Source organism: Lacerta agilis, chromosome 2, assembly GCF_009819535.1.
Source record: "Lacerta agilis isolate rLacAgi1 chromosome 2, rLacAgi1.pri, whole genome shotgun sequence".
NCBI classification, from domain to species: Eukaryota; Metazoa; Chordata; class Lepidosauria; order Squamata; family Lacertidae; genus Lacerta; species Lacerta agilis.
In genome coordinates this window covers 78351192-78373947 of record NC_046313.1, presented here as the reverse complement: position 1 = coordinate 78373947, position 22756 = coordinate 78351192, and the positions used below count along the sequence as shown (strand labels likewise).

Below are 22756 nucleotides of genomic sequence, written 5' to 3'. Positions count from 1 at the left end.
CCTGTTCTCATTCCAGGGGCGGATTTAGGGCGGTGTGACCAGTTCCACTGCACTGGGTGCTGAGCCTAGGGAGTGCTGCAACTATGATGTAGTGAATTGAGGCACAGCAAAAGGTAAGGGGGGGAGGGCGCTGAATTTTGGCCTCACACAGGGCAGCATTGAAATTTGAAAGACCAAAGTCTGCCCTTGCTCATTCCTAGGTTGGTATATTTAGGCATAAAGATGTAATGGCACAGTGGAAATTCTTCTTAGGACTGACTTTGCTGGAAACTCAAACAATTGACGCAGATGTTATTGGGTAACATTAGTCATTCTCTTGTGAAGATATCTTACGCCTGTGGGTAGAACTTCACAAAGCCGCATGTGTCCATATAGTTCCATTTAGCAGTGAGGTCTACATATCCTAGAAATATGTCTTAAGATACAAAACTTTAAAACTATGAATCTTCACTTGTTTAGTTGATTCTTGGTTGTTGTTGTTCAGTCGTTCAGTCGTGTCCATAGGAGAACAAAGTGCAACTTGATGAGTAATGTGTGGTTTGATAGCTGACAGCCATTAGCTTCAAAGAGTGAGAGTGCATTCCAAGGACACTGGACCTTCTGAGTGTGGTCCCATTTTTGGATCCAAGTAGCTTTCCCCTTAGATCAACATGAAATATTACATTCTGAAGCCACAATCCTCAAACTTGCCAACTCTGGGTTTGTCCCCTCATGACCTCAGAAGTAGAGCAACACAACGGAAAGTCGTCTGTTGACCTTCAGATTGTAATGCCACTCTCAAAAAGCTTTAAAAATGTAGTAGTTGTGCCATATGAAAATTTAGTATTCAGGCACATTTCTGATGTTCTCAACAACAGAAATACAAAAGCCACTGACAAGTCCTTCACTAGAATTAAGATAAAGGACATGTTTTAAAGCTTGCCTCATCTTTATTACTCAGCACACTAGGGCTACATGCTAGCAACAAGACAGATTTGCCAGCACCAGAAAATTAACCATTACAATTATCCATATACAGCACAATCCTTGTTTTCAAAAAATGTTTTCATGCTGAATTTATATGCTTCCCATGTCAAATGTCTGGTTTCAAGATGCAACACTCAGTGCAACTTGGATTCATTTTTAGTTGTGGACAATGCCACAAACACTGAATTATCTCTTGAGGGAGGCCCTCTTGGCCCAGTGTCTTTGATAAGCAACACACACACACACACACACACACACAGGCTCTGTAATGTTTTTGTTACAGCACTGCTATTTTTATGCAGTCTTATTAATCTTATTCTTTGCTGCTTTTATTTGCAAGCAGCTCCAGGGATCCTTACTGTAGGGTATGACATATAGAATCATAGAATTGTAGAGCTGGAAGGGACCACAAGGATAATCTAGTCCAACTCTCTGCAGTGCAGGAATATTTTGCCCAGTATGGAGCTCAAACCCACAACACTGAGATTAAGAGTCTCATGATCTACTGACTGAGCTATCCCTCATAAGATAGGCACTGCGACAGACAACCATTTTTTGTGATCACCCTTGGAATGAGATATGGCTGATGAAAATCCTGGCTTTTAGCACATGATATTATTATTATTATTATTATTATTATTATTATTATTATTATGACGACGACTATTATACTGTCCTTCATCTATTCACATAGATGGTTTACATTCTATTTTTTGTGATGACATTTTAAATTGCAAGTTTTAAAACTGTTTTAAACTGTACTTTTAATTGTTGTAACCCGCCCCGGGACCTTAAGGTGAAGAGTGGATAAACAACAACAACAATGGCCAGTCTTTCTGTCTTGCAAAGAAAATGCCTCACCTAGCATTTCACACTTCTCCCTAACCCCTACAAGCAAAACATTCCACTTGATTCACCCTGGGATAGGTAAACCAACCAGTAGTTTTGAATACATGAAACTTGCAATCCATAATGTATACTGCAATCATGTGTATGTTTACTTGGAAGTCTGTCCCAGTGATTTCAAGGCATGTTAATCCCAGGTAAGGATGGGGGTGAAATTTATGTAGTTCACATTTTAATAAAAATCCACTAATTTTCACTTCCTGAACCAATATACAAAAAAAACCCATATTTTGAGATACATGCATCTCCAAGTTTTAGTATGCAGCTATCCAACCAAAAATGCAAATAAAAGTGTATTCTAGGGGGCAATTGTGCAAGAAAAAAATATTACTAAAAGTAACATTCAAAATTGTTATGCAGGAAAATTGGTTGCAAAAATGCATATAATAGGCAAAAGTGTATACAAAAAGTGTATTGGGAGAACTTTCATATGGATGTAGTTGCTGAGTATTGTGTACTAAGGCATGATAAAGTATTCTGGGATGTGGAGAAAAACTAAGCAATAGAATTGGAAGGGACCAAGAGAGTCATCTAGTCCAACCCTGTGATGTAGTTGCCTAAGTTATTTAAAAGAGTAGGTCCCTATCTTCTTGTGACTGTAGCTCCTCTATAGCTGAAAATACAGCTAAAACTAACAGAAAGAAAGTTGAAAAATGGATTTTTAATTCCTTTATGCTTGGTACAATTTGAGGCTACAGAGCCAGACTCCAGAAAAGTTACCCTGTACTTGGAAAATCTTATATCATGCATACATAAAGATAATATACAGTAAATTGTACATTTTATTTAGCAATGTTGGCCCTTGGCTAGCAATACTGAAATTGATACATTATTCTTAACAATAAGCAGAGGAGGCTTTGATCAACAAACTTCATTACGGGACTAACAGAAACTGCTCAATAAAGCTGACATTGTCAATTCAGAAGACACAAGGACTTGGCACTCTATCCAACTTTGAACTCTGCATCCTGAAATCAGAAGAAAGGTTGGCTGTGTAGCTGTTCCCCAGGTTGTGAGGCACCTGCAGTGGGACTAGCCATCTGTGATAAGAACTTCAGTACTGTTTTAGAAACAATCTGGACACCTAGTTTGTTGATAGATTGCAAAGTTAGCCACTAGGAGAGCTGCAATTTATAACTTGCTAATAAGCTAATAAATCAGATGGAGATACGGTGATTTGAATATGGGATCAGACCCTTTTGAGGTCCCAGATCAACCATGTGATGCAACTAGTTGCTATTGTTGACTCTTTTGACCAGCAGAGTCCTGGTGGCTAGGACCACACATAAGTCTCTTCCAATAAGCTAGGGTAACTCATATTTTTATATATAGCCAACACATTTCCCGGTCTCCTTGATAATTTTATGAACATCAAACTTTATCCATTCTCCCAGGATTAGACTAGACTAATTGCAGCAGTTTGTAGCGCAGATTTTGGTGTGAAGTTTAGAATTTCACAACCAGTAAGAATTAAGTACTTACTTGAAACAATCCTCGCAATCAATATTGCCTGTGGTCTCCTTGATTGTGCGTTCAGAAACAAAGGCTGGGTATTCGGTGTCACAAGGCTCTAGGGTTTGTTTCAATCTCTGAGCTAAAGCAAATAAAAGAGATTGATGGAATTTGGTAATAACTTCACTCAGAATCGTACAGTGTAAGATACTATATCAAACGCCTTACAGTGGATGAAAACGTTACTCTGCTTCTGCCACCCTGTGATTTATATAGGTAATGCATAAACGTTATTTTACAATTAACAAATTCATTTATGAAGAGGATGTTATTTTTCTACGGGATGTTATTAAACTCAATATTCACGATTTGCCCTTAGCTAACCTAGGGTGCACAAACATTTCTGACACAAGCTAAACTATGTCATGAACCAATGTGACTTTAGTTTCTAGTATACAAAACAACAGGGCTGAAGGTGCTGTAAACACAGTCTCTGACCAACAAAGCCCAGTTAGCTGGCATAAGTTTGCTGCTGTACTCATTCTGGCAGCATCACAAAGGCTGGGAAGAGCAGTATGAACAGACTAGGTAAGGTTGAAGGCTGTATCACAGAGGTGGTTAACCTGCAGCCCACAGACTGCATATGTCACCCAAGTGGTTTTTGGTGACCCCCAAGACACAGCAAAATTTGTCAATTTTAAATTGTTTTAAAAGTTTTTATTTTTATTTTTATTTTTGCTGCTCCCATGGGTCCCCTAACATGATGCAAAAAAACTGTAACCCCTCCCAAGATCTCTAAAATGTGTATTTTCAATAATAATTTTTTTTTGCATGCTTGCTTTGATATGCAGCTCCCAGACAGCTGAACATGGGTCAATATGTCCCTCTGCCCCAAAAAGGTTAGGCACCCATGCCATATAAAAGTATTTTTGTACAGTTTGCCAAGAGTGTCTAACCAATAGTCTTTTATTATAATTGCTGGAGTATCCACAATTAGCTCTCATCTGAAAAACTCAATTGAAGGCAAAACCTTCTAAGTTGATGAACGTATCCAAAATAAAAGTGAACTTGCAGGGGTCACCCACATGCTTTTCATGTATACTTGACAATGGATGTGAACACACATATTCTCATTTCTGCCCAATTATCTCCATTCTTTATGGCCTATACCAGCTACCCATTAGTTGGTCTGGGAGTAACTGATGTCATAGGATTCTTGCAGTTGTGAGCCCTGATTGGAGACTGGATGTGTGACCAATAGGAGCCACCTAAGTAGCCATCAATTTTACAGATTAAAAGTGGATTGCAAGCATAATAAAGGAATAATTCTAGGAATATTTCTCACAACCACAACAAAAGGACTGGGCTACTTGCAGTGCTCTGTTCAGGAAAATAGACCCTGTTGCTTTAATTCTCAATAGAATAGACAGAGAGGAAGACAACTCACTGTCCAGCTCAGGGATAGGGACTTGGTGCTCCCAGACTTTGTTGGGCTCCAACTCCCATCATTCATGGTGACAGGGACTCATAGGAGCTGGAGTCCAACATCATCTGGAAGGCCACAGGTTCCTGATCCCTTCTCTAGTTTCTGAACCTGCTCTCTTTAATGTCTGCTAGCCACCTTCCATATCACTGCCAGCTCACCCATTTCTAAACTATAAACACAAGCTGCATTAAAATGATACCTTTCTAGTGATCAGGATGAGGGGGTACTTTCCAGTCTCCTGGTAATTAAAGAAAGGGATCAGGTGAAGTGTATAATTACATGCTCTCCTTCCAGCTATAATGTGAATGAATACCGCTCAGGCTCAGTATCTTTATCTAGTGAGGTAATGGCAAACTTTTGCCCTTAAGGAAGGAAGGTTGCAAGGTAATAACACTGTTACAGTGGTAACACACATTTATTTCTATTTGTTTTGAGGAAGAGTCATGGGCCGAAAGGGCATTTCATTGGGCAGGGTATGCCATTGGGGGCGGGGGCGGGGCAGGGGTCGCATAAGGACACTGCATGATTTGATCAGTACTGCCCCAATCCAGCAGACCAGAAGAGCATCAGAGGACTACATTCGGCTGCTGTGTGCTACCCACACATTCTCCTAGCAGACTGCCAATGCTGGAAATGCTAGCAAAATGACCAAGATCACAACCCAGATGGTTTGCTGCACCTTGCATTTCCACCCCGACTGACCGGATTGGCTGGCCTGGCCAGTGATGCAGCTGGGAAACCCCAATCGTGCAGGGCTGTCCACCTACCCCCTGACCACGTGGAGGGGTTGTGAGAGCCCACAACACCACCTCCTCCTAAGGCAGAAGTGGCCTTGCCCCAAAGACTTGTTAGTCCCATTCAATCATGTGGGAGAAACTAAAAAAGGTACCCTCAGGGATCACTAGAATAGGAGCTAAAACTATCCTTGGTCCAGGAGATTCATAGAATTGAGGAGCTGGAAGAGAACCTGGGGGTCATCAAGTCCAATGCATGAATATCAACTAAAGCATCTATGACAGATGGCCATCTAACCTCTAATTCCTCCACTTTATATGTGGTGAGGGAACTTGGGGGCAGTGCTATTTTTCTAGAAAAAGAGGTGCCGGAGCTCACCATAAACACCTCCCTTGTTTTCTTAAGAGTAGCAATGGCGCCCACATGAGAGGTGCCGAACTGAGTTCCTGTGGGTTCCTCCCTGAGAAAAAGCCCTGCTTGGGTGCATGACTTCACTCAATTTCTCCATTGGGAAAAGAAATTCTCCAATACCTTTTCAGGCGTGGGGTCACCACGAACAATTTATATGTTTTGTCTAAAGGTTTTGTTTTGTTTTTAAAGTGGCAGCAGCAATAACTTTGGCAGTCTATTTCACATGCCTGGACTTAGTGTTGTTCTAGGGGGGAAATATTCAGGTAAAGTTTTGCAAAGTGGCGTTTTTTGGGCCCTGGGATGAGGGGGGGGGGAAGTCTTTGCAATTTTATCAGCAGGGAAAAAGATTTCTGGGAAATTTCTGCTCTGCTCTCATTTCAGTGTCTGGGAGAAGGGACAAATAAGGAGCTCTTCCCAGATTGTTCAACTGGGAATACCATTTCCAGCACTGGAATGGGAAGATCAGCAATTTGCACTGGTTTCCCTCTCTCTTTGCCCCCCACAACCCTCTGGAAAAGATTTAGGGGGTGTGCAGAAGTGTTGCAAGAAGGAGGTGGAACTGCTGAAAACTGCTTCCCTCTCCCTTCTGCTGACAGAAGCCTTACTGTCCCTTGAGCCCAATGAATGAAATAACTACAATAAATCAACAGGTAAGAAAGCTCCAAAGCTCACTGTGGCTACAATCCTATACATAATTACCTGGGAACAAGTCCTACTGGACTCAGTAGGATTTCCTTTTGAGTACCCATGCATAGGATTGTGCTGTAGGAGAGAAATGATTTGCAATCTAGAGAATCATATTGGACCAAAGGAGGAAATAAGTTTTGCTCTACAATATTCTCTTTTGCCTTTGCTGAAAAATGAAAGTGTTATTCCAAATGGTTAAACATTTTGCTTTATGCCCTGTAATCACACTGCAGTTTTAAAGCAAGGCTGCCATAAGATAATGTAATGGGCTTTGGCTGCAGTCTTCAAACCACTTACCCATAAGTAGTCTCCATCATCTTACTATGCTTGACCCACAGGTTTCAGGACTGTAGCCAATGCCTGTCATCAGAAGCCCGCATGTGCAATGGAAAATGTCCTTGTGCATGGCAGGCTTCCCTTCTCATAGCAGAAAACTGGAAGTGCCTGCACACATGGAGTTCCATGGATCTTTTGGAATGCTGCCTTGTGTTTATAAAAGCAAAGAACATATTTGTTAATGTCGCCATGAATACAAAGTGTGCTTACCCTTTGTTGTTAGATCTGAATGCCACCAATTGCATAGATTAAATTCCACCAGAAACCTAAACCACAAAAGATCAAATATATCAAATGATTACATCTGGCATGTTCATACCATTAGCTGTCAGTAACAGGATTCCTTTCATTCTGTTCAAAATAAAGATAAATGTGGCTTAAGATGAACTCTTTTCTACTGTTGTTAATTTTAACCCAGTTGACTTGATCCTGCCAATCCAAATTCTGCTAAAATTGGTATTCCATTGTATAATCAAGAGATTCCATAGGTAAAACTTCTGGTAGTTTCTAGTGTTTGGCAATCTTCAGCTATCTTAACTTTCAGATAAGTTGCAGAGTTATTTTTCAGTATTGTCTATTTTCATTCTCTAATTAAAAATAATATGTAGATTTAACTTTCATTGCTACTATATTAAAATTCTATTGCTATGGTATAAACCTTCATTGCTATGGTATAAAAGAAGAAATGATGACATTATTCCCATTCTAGCCTTCATTCTATGCTATGGTACGACACTGGCATCCTAGATGTTACTGGACTTCAACTCCCATCAGCCCAAACCAATATGATCTATGGTCAGGGATGATGGAAGTTGTAGTTCAGCATTCATCCTTGCTATAAAAAAATATGTTTTTGATCATAACTATGTAGGGTGCAGATTGCTTTGTTCAACTTGATCTTGATGATCACTAAGTTTTGATTTTGAATTTTACAAAGATTTTTATTGGCAATTAGCAAACAAACACACACACACACAATTTTTTTCTTTGCTCCTTTAAAGAAATTCAGCTTTAAAACTGCATGCTGGGAGTCTGCAAAACCAGGTCAATCATATATTCCTTGGTCTGCAGATAAGATTATAATAAAAATGTTAAAGGTGTTTTGTACTATCTTAGTGTGGTTGAACGGCTTAGGAGTGCTGCCTACTCAAGCATTCATCCATTTTAATTTTAAATATTATTAGATAATGACAATAATTTATTATAATGCAAGAAACACAGATAGAGCCTGCATAAGCTTCAGGTGTGACAGCCTATGTGTTTCAATCCCTTATTGCAGAACAGAAGATCCTCTGAAAAAGTATACTTGCTTGGGAACAGCCCACCCAAGCAGCACTGGAAACAGCCAAATATTCATATTAGATTTAACTGCAACCACAATAATAAATTTAGTTTGCATGTTGGAAATGACTACATCACAAAAACAGGTTTTTAAGCATGTTCTGAAATTATGCACAGGAGATTTGAAAATTGATGCAAATTGCTGTATACATGAAAAAACATGCAAGATGGAAAGGTACAAATAATCTTTCAAATCTTAGCAAGTGTTACTTACAAGACAAGTTCAGTCACAATCCATTTTATTGCAGCAAAGAAAGCTTTATAAGGCTGGAGAGAAGCAATTTGTTTAATCAAAAGACTAGAATATATAATATTTAAATGTACCAAGTGATGGATTTATGTAATATTTCAAGAACATATGGTCTTTTGGTGGTAAATACCACTCCTTCAAGATTTTGTGGTTCAGTTCATTTTGAAATAATTTTTTTAAAAAATGATGATCAATATAATCAGGGGCCCAGAAGGGAAATGAATAAAGCGAGTACAGTATTTGATTTTTTTTATCATTCAGTGGCTACTATTTTCCAGGCTTGAGTTCAGGAGCAGATTCTGGGAAGTGCAAAGATATGCAGGAAGAATGAGGAATCTACTGGTGGATACATTTTGTCAGAGGAAAAGACACCATCAGACATCTCCCAATGATGACATCTCCTTGAAATGATTAGCTCTGAAACCTAGATAGATAGGTGTTTATTCGGCATTTGAAACCTAATGTACAGCAGTAAGTGAAATGAAAAGGTAGAAAACAAAGCCTTGTATATTTCTTTACCTTACTTTTTCCATTCTAAAAAGAACATAATGGATCATAAAACAGTAAAGCTAAGGATTTCTAATGAAGGTTAGGCTGAGGTAGAAAACAAAATTCTTTCCATTGTGACTTTTTTTTTTTTTTGCTTCTGAAGAAAAATCACCCAAAACTGAAGAAAATACTTAAGTCTAATTCTCAGTTCTTTGAAAATATTTAATCATAAGCCAAAAAATATTCCATTTCATTGTATATAATAAACATAGCTGTCAACCTTCCCTTTTTTGCAGGAAATTCCTCTATCAGTACTATACTATAGACTATAGTACTGATAGGGGAATTTCCCACAAAAAAGGGAAGGTTGACAGCTATGATAATAAAAGGTGAAGGTTTGGTGTGCTTCCATCACTTTGTGTTTTCAAATTTAAGAAATGGTAGGTACAAAACTAAGCTTCCTAATCTATAGAGCTTCATAATTTTACAGAATTCTACTCATATTCTGTTGACAATTTCAGCAACCATCACATTTGCAAGTGAATTAATAATATTCATGCTATATAACTGCCATTTTGGGGTGAGATCTAGTCTGCTTGCACGATGAAAATATGCTTGTGCAATGGGGCTACCAGTTTTTCTTCTTCCCCCTCCAGTCCTCCTGAACCCAAACCATCTGCTCCCCCTACATTCATTAACCATACTCACAAATATTGCAGCAAATACTGAGGCTCAAAATACACTAGGCCTCTCTCTTTATAATTTTAATAAAGGTGCATCTGGAGGAAGAACCCTTTTTGTAGGTCTACAAGTTAGATGCTTAGAAAATGAATCTATTGTTCATTAATGGCTGAAGTGTTGTTGGTTTTAATGTTAAGCTGAGGGCTATTGAAATTCCCCTCATAATTTAAAACATAGCTAATGTTTATAGGCAATTTACAAACTCCAGAAAGCAGGTGTTCATAACAGACAAAGACAGCGACAAAGCTTTAGTGCTAGTCGGGGAGAAAATGCTACTGTAGAGTGTTCTGAAATGGCAATTGTTGATCACACTGGGTGGTATGCAACACTGGTCCTACTCAGAGTAGACCCATTGAAGTTAAAATTAGGTTCATTATTTTCAGTGGGTCTACTCTGATTTGCCTTGATTTATTCCAAACCACTTTTCTCGTGATGTGGAATAGCGCTGAAAGGCAATCTGAGAAGACTTCTAAGCCTTCTGAGAAGACTTGTAACATAAAGATGGTACACATATACTGCATTTCCTCTCTCCCTCTTTCTCTCAGCAACAATGCAGGGATGTTCATGTTAACTGTACTTACATCCAGTAAGCTATGGGCGCTGTCGCTACTTTCTTTGGTTGTTTTGCACATGGCTTGGTAGTCATAAAGAGTAATTCTAGAGAGAAGAATAGAAAAAAGGACCTGAGTAAAAGGAAGAAAACACATCTGGGGAAAACCGGGTGAAATACAACAGGACTTGCCCACAAGGCAAGTAGAACAAATAAACATTTAAAAGGGAGCAATGGGGTTAGAAAGGATCATTAATACATATTCCAGATAAAGAAGAATAAAAGGCAAGGGAAAGAAAATACTGTAAAGTCTGTAAGTATTCAATAAAGCTGTGAGATTTTTTTTAAAAGGTATAATTAGAAACACTACAGACACAGAAAACAAATTGGGGAGGACAAGACAAAGAGGGTAAGGAAATGGGTAGAATGCACTCCATGTAATGTTAAGATAGCCAACCCTTGGTCCAAAATTAAGGACCAAAGCACATTAAGATTCAGTTCGTTTCAAAGGGAAAGAGAAATGTGTCATTAAATCTCTACCATTATAAATCAATGGGACTCAAAAGTGTTTGACTTTGGCTTTGTCACAGTCCTGTGGTTGAATTTTGGCTTTCGAAATCATTTCCAAAGCAAGTAGACAGAAATATTCTTGCCGTTCCTTTTTTTTTTTTGTGGCCTCCTAAGGTGTAGGTGGTTGAATTTCAGCCAGAGGAGTTTTCATTACTTCAACCTAAAGTATATAGACAGTTCTACCAAATAAGCCATATTTACACTTATAAATGAGCCTTGATCAGCACAAGGTGGACTGGCACATGACTTCTGCAAAATACAGAGCAAGGTAGCAACCGAGTGATGAAGGAAAGATTTCAACTATTTCTCCATTTCGTCTATTCATTTTACATTTCATAAAAGCGGTTCAAGCACAGACCTCGTCTGCGGTAGTTTTATGATGCTGTTTTATGGTGAAGTAAGGAGAGTGGTGGTTTGGAACATGGGAGAGTCAGATTTAAATGTCCATAAAGCTTATACATTGAGGTGCTACATTTAAAAAATGGTTTGAAATGTGACTTTCTTCATACTTAAAACATATTTTTTTTAAAAAAAAATAGGACCCACAATGTGACAATATTTGCAGAACTATCTTCATGAAGCTTAATGCTGACTACATTCAGCCACAAGACCTACAGTTTTAGAATTGCCATTCTAACAAAAGTGGTTTCTCTTCTTCCCCACAATACGTTGCAGAGGCTGAATATGTCAGTGGACAATTTGCCACAGGTCTCTGTGACCTAGAGGAGAAAGAAAGAAAGCCATTCGGAGTTGGATTAGCCCTTTGGCAAGAACGGATGTATGAATGGAAATATGACACAATTTTCTTATAGAATGAACAAGTTTGTTTGGGGTATGTGTTTGGAGCTGGATATTATACAAATGGTTCTGCTGTACCTCTGAAACAAGTGAAAGAAACACAAAGGATACATTTTTTTTAGCCAAAGATGCTCAATGTACATTATAGAAGAGGTAGAAATGTACAATGGGTGAAGTGCTCATTAGCCAGCACTACCTGCTAGATCAGCAGAAATTGGGTTTAGAAAGGGGTATGCTTATACCTAAAAATTGTAGAGTTGGAAGGGACCACAAGGGTCATTTAGTCCAACTCCCTGCAATGCAGGAATCTTTTGCCCAACATGGGGCTCGAACTCACAACCCTAAGATTAAGAATCTCATGTTCTACCATCTGAACTACCTGCTACCTGTAACATTACATAACATTGGTGGGGATGTTACAGGTAGGTAGCCGTGTTGGTCTGCCATAGTCAAAACAAAATAAAATAAAAAATTCCTTCCAGTAGCACCTTAGAGACCAACTAAGTTTGTTCTTGGTATGAGCTTTCATGTGCATGCACACTTCTTCAGATACCGAAGAAGTGTTGGGGATGGATAGTACAGTAAAGAAAAGGCACTCACTACAGTTAAAGCAGTAGCTCCCAGTAGGTGGTCTATTGGCTAAGGAGAAACCGTATTATGACCTTGGCTCTCTTCCCCTCTCCATTTCTCATTGCCAAAACTGGAACAGGATACCATATGAGACTTAAAAGTAACATAATTCATGGGTTACAGTTGAAGGCCCAGTGTCCAAATGATCATTATAAAAGAGGCTGTACTGAACATTTGTCCATATTAGAGCAGCAAATTGCAATAGCATATTTAGAAACCTTTTCCCATGGTACGCAATACTGCTGTCTGACTTTCCTGTTCCTTATCCAATTGTTGTCTCTGGCACAATGCCCCTTGGCCTTTTCCAATCTCTCCATGTAATGCATCACAATACCGAGATACATGTAGCTTTACTGTTCTTCTATATGACTAACACATTAATATTCTAGGGATATCTTTGAATGAGAAGGTGATGAATTTCATGGCAAGTGACCTTCTAGTTGTTGTTTTCTCTCTGGGCCAAAGGCAGATAAGAGAGTAGGGGAATGTTTACTTTTGTTATCCCCTCAAAATCTTCTAATATGTTCATATACCTGAAGGAACATCTCCATCCCCATCCGAAACTGAGGACCTCCTCTGAGGGTCTTCTGCTGGTTCCCTCACTGCAAGAAGCAAAGTTACAGGGAACCAGCCAGAGGGCCTTCTTGGTAGTGGCACCCTCCCTGTGGAATGCCCTCCCTTCAGATGCCAAGAAGATAAAAGAATTACACAACTTTTAGAAGACATCTGAAGGCAGCCCTGTATTGGGAGGTTTTTAATACTTGGCGTTTTTATTATGTTTTTAGATATGCCAAAACTGCCCAGAGTGGCTGGGGAAACACAGCCAGATGAGCAGGGTATAAATAATAATAATAATAATAATAATAATAATAATAATAATAATAATAATAATAAATAAATAAATAAATAATTACAGAGCAGTTCAAAAAAGCTGGTGGTGGGGAGATTCCATCACAGAGGAGCCACTACTTTCTAAGTCCTGCTGGCTCACTGCAGCCAGGGAGAAAGAGGAGTGTGCGCATGAGTGGCCTTTTCCATTCCCAGCTCCCATTCATACTAATGAGACAGAAAACAGCCATAACAGCTCCAGAGCTGGCACAAGATGCCAGGGGAAGAAGGGGACTTTGGATCCATTCCAAAGTGTCCTCTGATCCATCCCTGACACACCCCATTTGTGGACAAATTGTTCGTGGAGCACTCACTGTGGAAGATCAATGGCCCCAGAGCTGTCCACCACCCTACCAGGGAGTCCTCTGACTGTGGATCTCCCTCTTCACCCACAGAACAGGGTGCCCACAGCATCCTGCAGCCCCTCAGCCACCCTCCCAGAGAGCATAGGATTGTTTATTACTTGTCCAGTGCAGTCCTGTACATATTTATTCTGGAGTGAGTCCTACTAGTTCACTGTCAGCTAAGTGGCCACAGACTGCAGCCTTAATTACATATTTTATTATTGTTTGTTTAAAGTTACATGACAAATGACACAGAGTAAATATTATGAAGGGTGTGGGGACATAAATATCTTATATAAATAAGCAATAATCATTCTTGGTGAATTTAAACTCTGCTATAATCGGGAAAATGGGCTTGTTTTCACCCCATTGTTTAAAAACTAATACACCTGAAATCCATTTCATAAGATCCCCAAAAGAGCCTGCTGGATCAGGCCAATGGCCCATCTTGTCCAGCATCCTATTCTCACATTGGCCAACTAGATGCCTGTGGGAAGCCCACAAGTACTTGTAAACTAAATGCTGCAACACAGGCTTCGCTAACGTGGTGCCTTCCAGATTTTGGGGGCATGGCTGTGCTGGCTGGGGCTGATGGGAGCTGGAGTCCAAAATTTATGGAGAGCACCAAGTTGGGGAAGGCTGCTGCATAAGAATAACTTCCAGATTATCACCCCTTTTTGTAATGATTGTGTATCTTTTGAGTATCTACATTTTACAGATAGCCGTTTCCTCTTTTGCTGATTATAGCTAAAGAACACACTAACTATCTGCTTTCCTTCTGAACTAAATTTAAATCCATAAAACTGCCCAGCCCAAGCCTTGGGCTATGCACCACTGCACTTAGCTTCTGTGCTTTATTTTAGCAACTGATAATAATATGTCTGAGTGTTTCTGACATCACTGTGCTAACTGCCTGCAACCTTGTTATTATCAATGACCATGGGATAGTTTCTCTGTGTATCAGGCAAAAAGTCAGGTACAACACATTCATGAGAAACTTGTTCCTGGAAGTAATGCCAAATAACATTTTTTAGCGACTTAACATGCATCCTTTTAGAGCAAACACCTTGAGACAAAACCTACTCTTTTATAGACAATTTCCTGATATAGTAAAAATCAAGGTTTGAACTCTGCAACAGATTACAAGGAGAAAAGAAAAGCTGTCTGAAGTCAATTTAACTTCAAAGGATTACCAGCAGCTCAGGTTATGCCAGCAAATTATAACAATGTTTGCCCTGGGATGCTCTGTAGGCTTCTCACATTTCAGTGCAAAGTGTTCAGTTACATTCTCAAAGAGACATTCATGTGACTTACATGAATGGAAGGTCTTTACTTTGAGGAAAGTATGATATTTACTCTTGGACAGTTATTCAAAATATTCAATACATTTGAAAAACTCAAACTGGCAGTACAAAAATAGATTTATCAATCTAACATTATGGTCCAATTCTAGAGAACTACTGTCCATTGATTTTTAGGTTAGCATCATGTCTGGAAGCATATTGTGCCACTTCTTTCTCAGAAGAAAGTAAAATGCCCCAATAAAAAAAATGTCAGATCAAAGTGACTGAATGGAAAGGGAATTCTGTTCCTAGAAACAGGAAGAACATTTGGCTTCCACACCATATAAACCTGCTCAAATGCACGTGATTCAGTTTTAAGGATAGCAAGCCTATGTAGTCACTCCATGCCTTTAAAGATTCATTCCAATTTGCTCACAATACATGAAACACGGTGGTTTTATTTTGGAAGAATATATGCACTGTGTACATTTCACAAGACGGAGAAACATTTGCTGTTCTTTTACACCAGAGACTAGTTAGCATCTTGGCTTTATTGAAATGGAGAGAACTAACATTTGACAATATGTATACTTTACACTGTCCAGTTGAAACTCCTCGAATGTTTTATAAATGTTGACATTTACACCTGCCGTGGATTTTAGTAGTAATGGGTGAAATCACACCCATCGGATCCATAAGTCTGACAGAATTCCACTCAGGGAATGCTCCTGCCCAGGGAAGAGGGGGGAGTCCATTTTCATCAGTTCCTCATACCCTCCCTTCTCAAAATCCTGAATAATGAGAGTTGGGAGTTCCTGTAGAACAGTGTGGGACATGGCACAAAGGGCGGGGGGACTACCACCCTCCTTCCAGCAGGATCCTCCACTAAATCTCAGCCCCTTTCATTCATGTAAGAGACACCTCATGAGCATCATCACCAAATGCTGCAGATGTGCATTAAGGTGGTGGGTAAGTGTCATTGTGACCCATAAGTTTCCCCCTTTCAGATCTCAGGGGTTGGGGATTATGCATATGTTAAAATAGGTGTGTGTGGGGGGGGTTAATCCCTTCCAGCTCTTCATTTGTATTAGTCAATTAAAAAACGCTGAATGCAGAGTAAATTTAGTCATATCCATTTTCCACAGTAACTGGGAAAATAGTCCAATTGGAAGCTTCCTGCAAAACATGATTGCAATGGCAAAACAACAAAAACAAACAAAAACCCTCTACTGATGTCTTCTAACTATCCATTTTGTAATGTATTAAGGCTTGGACATCTGCCTATATGGAAACCCAGACAACAGATAGCACTATAAACTGGATGCAAACTCCAGTAGCAATACTGGTGCAGTGAAATAAAAAATAAAAAAGAGAGAGAGAGAGAGAGAGAGAGAGAGAGAGAAATGCTATTAAGAAGAACATTTTGCATAAGCAACATGATTTGAGACTGGTCTTATAATATGACAATTCTGTAACATTTTGATACAAACTAAGTTTATCTGAATACACCACTGCAACACTTTAAACACCGGGGTGCCCTTTAGTTATTATACTGTAGTGTTAAGCTCTCTGAAATGGGAGCTTTCAAAATGCATCCATCCTGGGTGAAAATATTCCTTAATCCCAAATGTGTAGGAGATGGTTGTGGCTACTTAGTGTCACACCCTATACATGCTCAGAGGCACTCTCAACTTTCTAGACTTTGCAACTTCCAGCCATAGGTCCTGTTCGTTGCAACTGTTTTGCAACAAACACAAAACAAAGGAAAAGAGAGAGATAAACCAAGCCTGACAAAATCAGAGAAATCAGAGCCAAACCACAGAAGTACAAGCCTCCTGTGCCATTTTGGCTGCTTCTACTTGACTAGGTTGCCCTGTGTCCACAATAATAGCCCCTGTTAATTGGAAGCCATGTGAGCCAAGCTGGTGTTGTTGTTCATTCTCTTCACTACTGTGGGGCCTTTCTTTTTTGGGCAGGGGTGAGCAGCACAGGTGTGGGAAATGACCACATTGTGTACTAGACATCTCTCACATGGTTCCTGTTTACAGCGGTTACTGCTGCAGCATGTGGAACTGCCAGCCAGGTTCTTGCAGCCATTTAGATGAATAGGCCCTAAGTGACTATTCATAGCTTTGACAAAGGAAGGAGGGACTGCGGAAAAGTCTATGTTGCAGCTGGGCTATTTTAAAGACCTCTGCTGCTTGCCTGCTTTCTCCCTTTACAACAAAAAATTATCTGCTTTGCAGAGAGGGAAGAGGCAGGTGGGTTACTTCGTAAAATTACCCTATTTGGGATTTATCTCCTTTTTAATTGCCAGCTCCTGTTGTTTAAATAACCACCTCATTTTCTTTGTGTGCTATCTTCAGGATAGAACTTGGTTTTTCTCAGCATATTAACTTTTCAATCAATGAACCGTCTCAAATTAGATACCAAGGCTATAAAAGGGGCTACACTCACTTTAGCTTTAGCCAGTCTTTCCCTAACTTTCCCTAACTCAGTATAATGCTCAACATCATATTACATGACAAAAATATAAGCCATGTGTGCATGAAGGTCTGTTTGTTTGCTTTTTTAAAACGCTAACACATTAGTTATACGTTACTTGCAATAAAATATGGTTGTGGCATAGGATTAGCTTTTCAATATAACTAGGAACTGGATTTCTTAATTTTTGCAGGTTTTTTATTTGTTAACATTTAAAAACATTTCTGTTTCACCTGAACAACAAAGTTTATCTTGGATTAGCAATTATTTGACAGTTGTTAGATATTACAGTTTGGGAATATCTGTGTGTTATACAAAGGCAAATTTCACCTGAGTACACCTCTGAGGTCAGTAACTACTTACATCAGAAAGTTAGCTGATGTAAATAAATTGTCCAGCCTCACCGAAGAAACTTTTTTAAGAGAGCTTCCATGCTTCTCCCAACCACTAATCAAAGACCCAAGCCTTCCAGAAAATATGTACTGTATATGGATTTTTCTATGAATGGCCCACAGAGCAGGAATAGTAGCAAGACAACTAAAGATGGAGGATAAATTTATTCCATTTGCATTTAAAGGAGAATCTGCGTAATTCAAACAGTATGTGAACCAAAACACAGGTATTTTTCAAAATTTACACTTTACCATTTGTGATATATTCTGTCAACAGAATAATGTGTACAAAAAGGCAACAATTGCAATATGGGCTATAGATATTGGTTACAACACGGAATTGTCAGCATGGGGAAAATGATGTGGAGAAACCATGAATTTCTCTGCCTGCTATCTTATTAAGGAAAACCTACAAAAGATTATGTACCGGTGGCTTCTGAACACCCAGCAAATTAGTGAAAATGTACAAAAAGGGGTTGAATTTATGCTGGAAGGTAGCGGGGACCCTGATTCATATGTAGTGGTCATGTAAGTACACTTGAAAGTATTGAGAAATGATTCACACAATTTAAAAAGATTGTAAAACTCACATTTCCCAAAAGACCAGAGGGAATAATAGGTGATGACATTCCAAAAAAGGCACTCAATATCTTTTTATACACAACTGCTGCAGCTAGAAGTGTACAGTATATGCAAAACAAACAAACAAACACACAAACAAACAAACAAACTGAAAGAAGAAGAGCTTTGGCAGAACAAATTGACAGAATACATATAATTAGTAACCATGACTGTGAAACTAAGGAATAAGGATGAGTTAAAGAGAAGAGGTGGAGGTGTTTCGGAGATTATTTTAAGGGTACAATATACAATTTAACCTACAAGTAGGAGGTAACATATAAGCAGCAAATAACATCAAAAAAGAAGACTTGAGAAGATAATGCAGCAGATCAAAGTTCCCTAGAATGCCAGAGAGATGGACTGAGAAATCTTAGGAAAAGAGTTCAGTGATGGATACTGTATGGCGTGTGTATAAAAGCTGTCAAAATTGCATAAATAAAAGCTAAAAAACAAAAACAAATAATGTGTACAAAAATTCATATACTATTGGAAAGTGTGCTTAAATTCATATATTAGCAAAAATATACTAATACACGACTGGACCTAATGGTCAGGGGTCCCTTTACCTTTACCAATACAGAGGGTAATAAGTTCCATCAGCAGAAGTATTTGCAAGGGTGGGGAAAGCCCAGAAAAGTGCACTTGGGGGGAGGGGGGCTCCATCCATTAAGCCAAAATGGAATGATTGTCTTAGTGTGAATTCCTTCTACTACATTAGTTGAAAGATCCAGTCTGGATTTCTCAAAAAACAAGTCATGCCAGATGAATCTCGTTTCTTTTTTACAAGCTGAGTGGATCAGGGGAATGCTGTGGGCATAGTGTATCTTGATTTCAGTAAGACCTTTGACATAGACCCCCATGATATTCTTGTGGAGAAGCTGGTAAAATGTGGGCTAAATGAGGTAACTGTTAAGCGGATTTATAGCTGGTTAAATGACTGAATCCAAAGAGTGTTCACTAATGGTACCTCATCACTGTGGAAAAAAAGTGACAAGTGTTGTGCTTCAGGGTTCTGTGATTGCAACAACCACAGTTAATGAAAACTCTTCTGGGGATGTGGGTGGGTTGGTGGAAGAAATACCAATCCAGAGCACTGTGATGCCCACAGGGGAAAGAACCAGCCCCAATGTAATTGTATTTTCACATAAACTACTTCAGACAGAAAATCAGGATAAATATAAAGGAAGCCATTACACAGAAACAAGCAAAATAATTTTTGAACTTGTCTTCATATGTATTATCATGTTTGATGACTGCAAAAAGTAGTGGAGAGTAGACTTCTTACCTTTTAAAAGAACCCATTATGAGCAATTTGTTCATCACTGCACCCTCAACCTCACCAAAGAAGTTTCCAGTCTGCAAGAGAAAACATAATTATGTCTGGAGATTTAAATAAATGCCAATCTATGCTTGCTGCAATGCACCGTGGCAGCTCCTATGAAGCCATTGGAGGAGTTTTGACAGCTACGTAATGAAGTTTTAAGGGGTACTTCTCTTTCATAAAAATTGAAAAAGGATTTAACTGTCAGGACACGTTACAGGGATTACAAAATAATCCCTTGAGCAGATGTGAGAGTTTACACAATAGACTGGGGTTCATTGCATAACATCTGATGTTGGAAATAAAATAAAAAAATACACTCAAACCCTAAAGCTTGTAAAGAAAATACTCTAATCTGAGCATAAACCCATGTGATTAAAAAGCTGCTCCATAAAGATATAAACAGGGTTTGAAAGGATTTCCTAAACAAATCATAAAAAAGTATTTTTTTGTAATTCCTATATGACCTGCTTAAACTGTTTGAAACTACATTTTATCAGACGTATAAATGTTTACATTCTAGCTTCATACTGGGGAGTGCTACATTATGCTCTTGTTCACTAAATTAAAGAGGCCTGGGATAATGAAGATAAATCTTGGACAGGAAAACAACCGTTTGGGTTATAGGTTTTCTGGGCAATCCCAAAGAGACCTGTTATCTCCCAGGCAGGCCTCTTTCTTGTCATACAGTTTTGAAAGCCCCATACATATGTGCTGAAGTGTCATTTCGTAGCACAGAAACAACCTTGCTCCTTAAAAACCCTTGAGTACATTGCTTCATACAACCGCCCCACCCCCCTGAAATTCCTGCATGTATTCTATCTACTCCTTAAAGGAGTAATACCAAAATTTCTGTGGAAGGAAAAGGGATGGTGTGGGTTGCATGGGTTTTGTTTTAATGAAACCCTGATACCATGGCAAATGATAGACATGGCCTCAAATATGCACCTGGGAGTTTGTTGGCAAAGAAATTACAGGCTAAGCCAAAAACGGAAGCATTCCTCTGCTTAAAGAACAAGCATTGCCTTCTCTACCCGAAAGTATTTGGGTGTGTAAATCTTGCTAGGAGCAAGGAGATCATTTGTACTTTATTGCTTTAATACATCAGGTTCACTGGGGCCCTGCGAGCAATGAATATCAAGAGGCTAAGGGTGTCAGGCATCAAACAGGCCCCAACAACTACACTTTCCTCAGCTTCACAAAAATGACAATAACCTATATCATTTCACAAAAAGAAGGAAATCTGATTCTACAACTATGCATCAGTTGCAGTTCAGCTTTAAAGGTTAGCTTTCATCACATAATAATAAGCTTTGAATAATCTGAAACAAATAGTAGAATGATGCAACCAAGCATGTTTAATTTCTGTTGGTTTATATGGGGATGTACTGATATCATGCAGCTTTAGCTGGGTAATATTTCTAGAATTTTCTGCTTTACTGAACTTAATTTGACCTTTCCATTTATTGTATATAGACAATACTAAGAATTTTCTAGAAAACACAATGCGAGTGCTTCTCTAGTTACCTATAAATGAGGAGTTTTCACAGCATCCATAGGATGAAAAATGGAAGAATCCTTGTTTATCTTAAAAGTTACAGCCCTCTCCCCGTAATTTCAAATACTGTGTGTACCCAATACCCTTTGCCTCTGTGTTGTTAGGACCATTTCCAATGTCCTCACAGACCTCAAAAAACTATGATTAGATATTCAGATTGCATTTCTAGGAGGGGAAATACACACCAAGACAGTGTAACTGTGGCCATTCAACAAGATGCTGTCCTCCTGGGTCCTGCACAACCAAGGAGATATCTATCCAATCCTCCTCTGTTCTTTCACATACATTCTCTCTGGTGTGAGTAGTTAACTCAATCTGTTTTAACTTTGCTATGTCAGGGAGTGTATCATAAAGGTGAAATACGTAGGGTTGCCATATGTCCTCTTTTCCAGGACTTGTCCTCTTTTCCATGGGTATATAAAATGAGAATTGTCATAGAGATCCATAGTGAAAAGTAGAAGTCGGCAAATATGTCCTCTTTTTTGCTCTTCAAAATATGGCAACCCTCGAAATAGGTGTAACACTGATAAAGGAATTCAGAGCTAAGGAAAAGGATTTTGGTACAGACAATAGAAGTACAGAATAACTTGTGGAATTCAGTGACTTGAGGTGTGATGGTGCCCATGGCCAAAGAAGAGGAAACATATCACCCAGAGAAAGGACACTGATCTGCATAAATTTGCACATGCTAACTTATGTGTATAGATACACATTTAGAAATGATTGCTATAATTTAAATAGAAATATAATACATCTGCATCTTAAAAAGCAAAGACATCACCTTGCCGACAAAGGTCCGTATAGTTAAAGCTATGATTTTCCCAGTAGTAATGTACGGAAGTGAGAGCTGGACCATAAAGAAGGCTGATCGCCGAAGAATTGATGCTTTTGAATTATGGTGCTGGAGGAGACTCTTGAGAGTCCCATGGACTGCAAGAAGATCAAACCTATCCATTCTCAAAGAAATCAGCCCTGAGTGCTCACTAGAAGGACAGATCCTGAAGTTGAGGCTCCAGTACTTTGGCCACCTCATGAGAAGAGAAGATTCCCTAGAAAAGACCCTGATGCTGGGAAAGATGGAGGGCACAAGGAGAAGGGGACAACAGAGGTTGAGATGCTTGGACAGTGTTCTTGAAGCTACTAACATGAGTTTGGCCAAACTGCAAGAGGCAGTGAAGGATAGGCGTGCCTGGCGTGCTCTGGTCCATGGGGTCACGAAGAATCTGACACGACTGAACGACAACAAAAATAATACATCCCCGCACAGTGGGGAAAACTATGACCAGGGACCTGTTGTTGGGCAACGTCAAGGCTCTAGCTCTCCCTTCTTATGGTTCTTTATCTTTAAACAGGACTTTGACCAAGCAGAAGACTGCTCTTTGTAATGTAGGGCTCATGGTTCCCCTAGAAGGCCACTAGTCTAAGTAGCTTTAAAAGGAGAGTAGACAAATTCGTGGTGGATAAGTTGAAAAATAAATATCCTCCAAATATCTCAACAATATTCCAAAAATATTCAA

General features: G+C 39.1%; 1 protein-coding gene across 1 annotated transcript in view; it reads right to left on the bottom strand.

Annotated features, from left to right (window-relative positions):
* CACNA2D3 (calcium voltage-gated channel auxiliary subunit alpha2delta 3) overlaps window positions 1–22756 on the bottom strand; it is a 487051-nt gene that overhangs the window by 23795 nt on the left and 440500 nt on the right. The window contains exons 31-35 of the mRNA XM_033140932.1: window positions 19646–19716; window positions 10382–10457; window positions 8535–8587; window positions 7190–7245; window positions 3355–3466 (exon numbers count right to left, since the gene is read on the bottom strand). Of these exons, the coding sequence (XP_032996823.1) occupies window positions 3355–3466; window positions 7190–7245; window positions 8535–8587; window positions 10382–10457; window positions 19646–19716 (368 nt within the window). The remainder of the gene's footprint in view (window positions 1–3354; window positions 3467–7189; window positions 7246–8534; window positions 8588–10381; window positions 10458–19645; window positions 19717–22756) is intronic.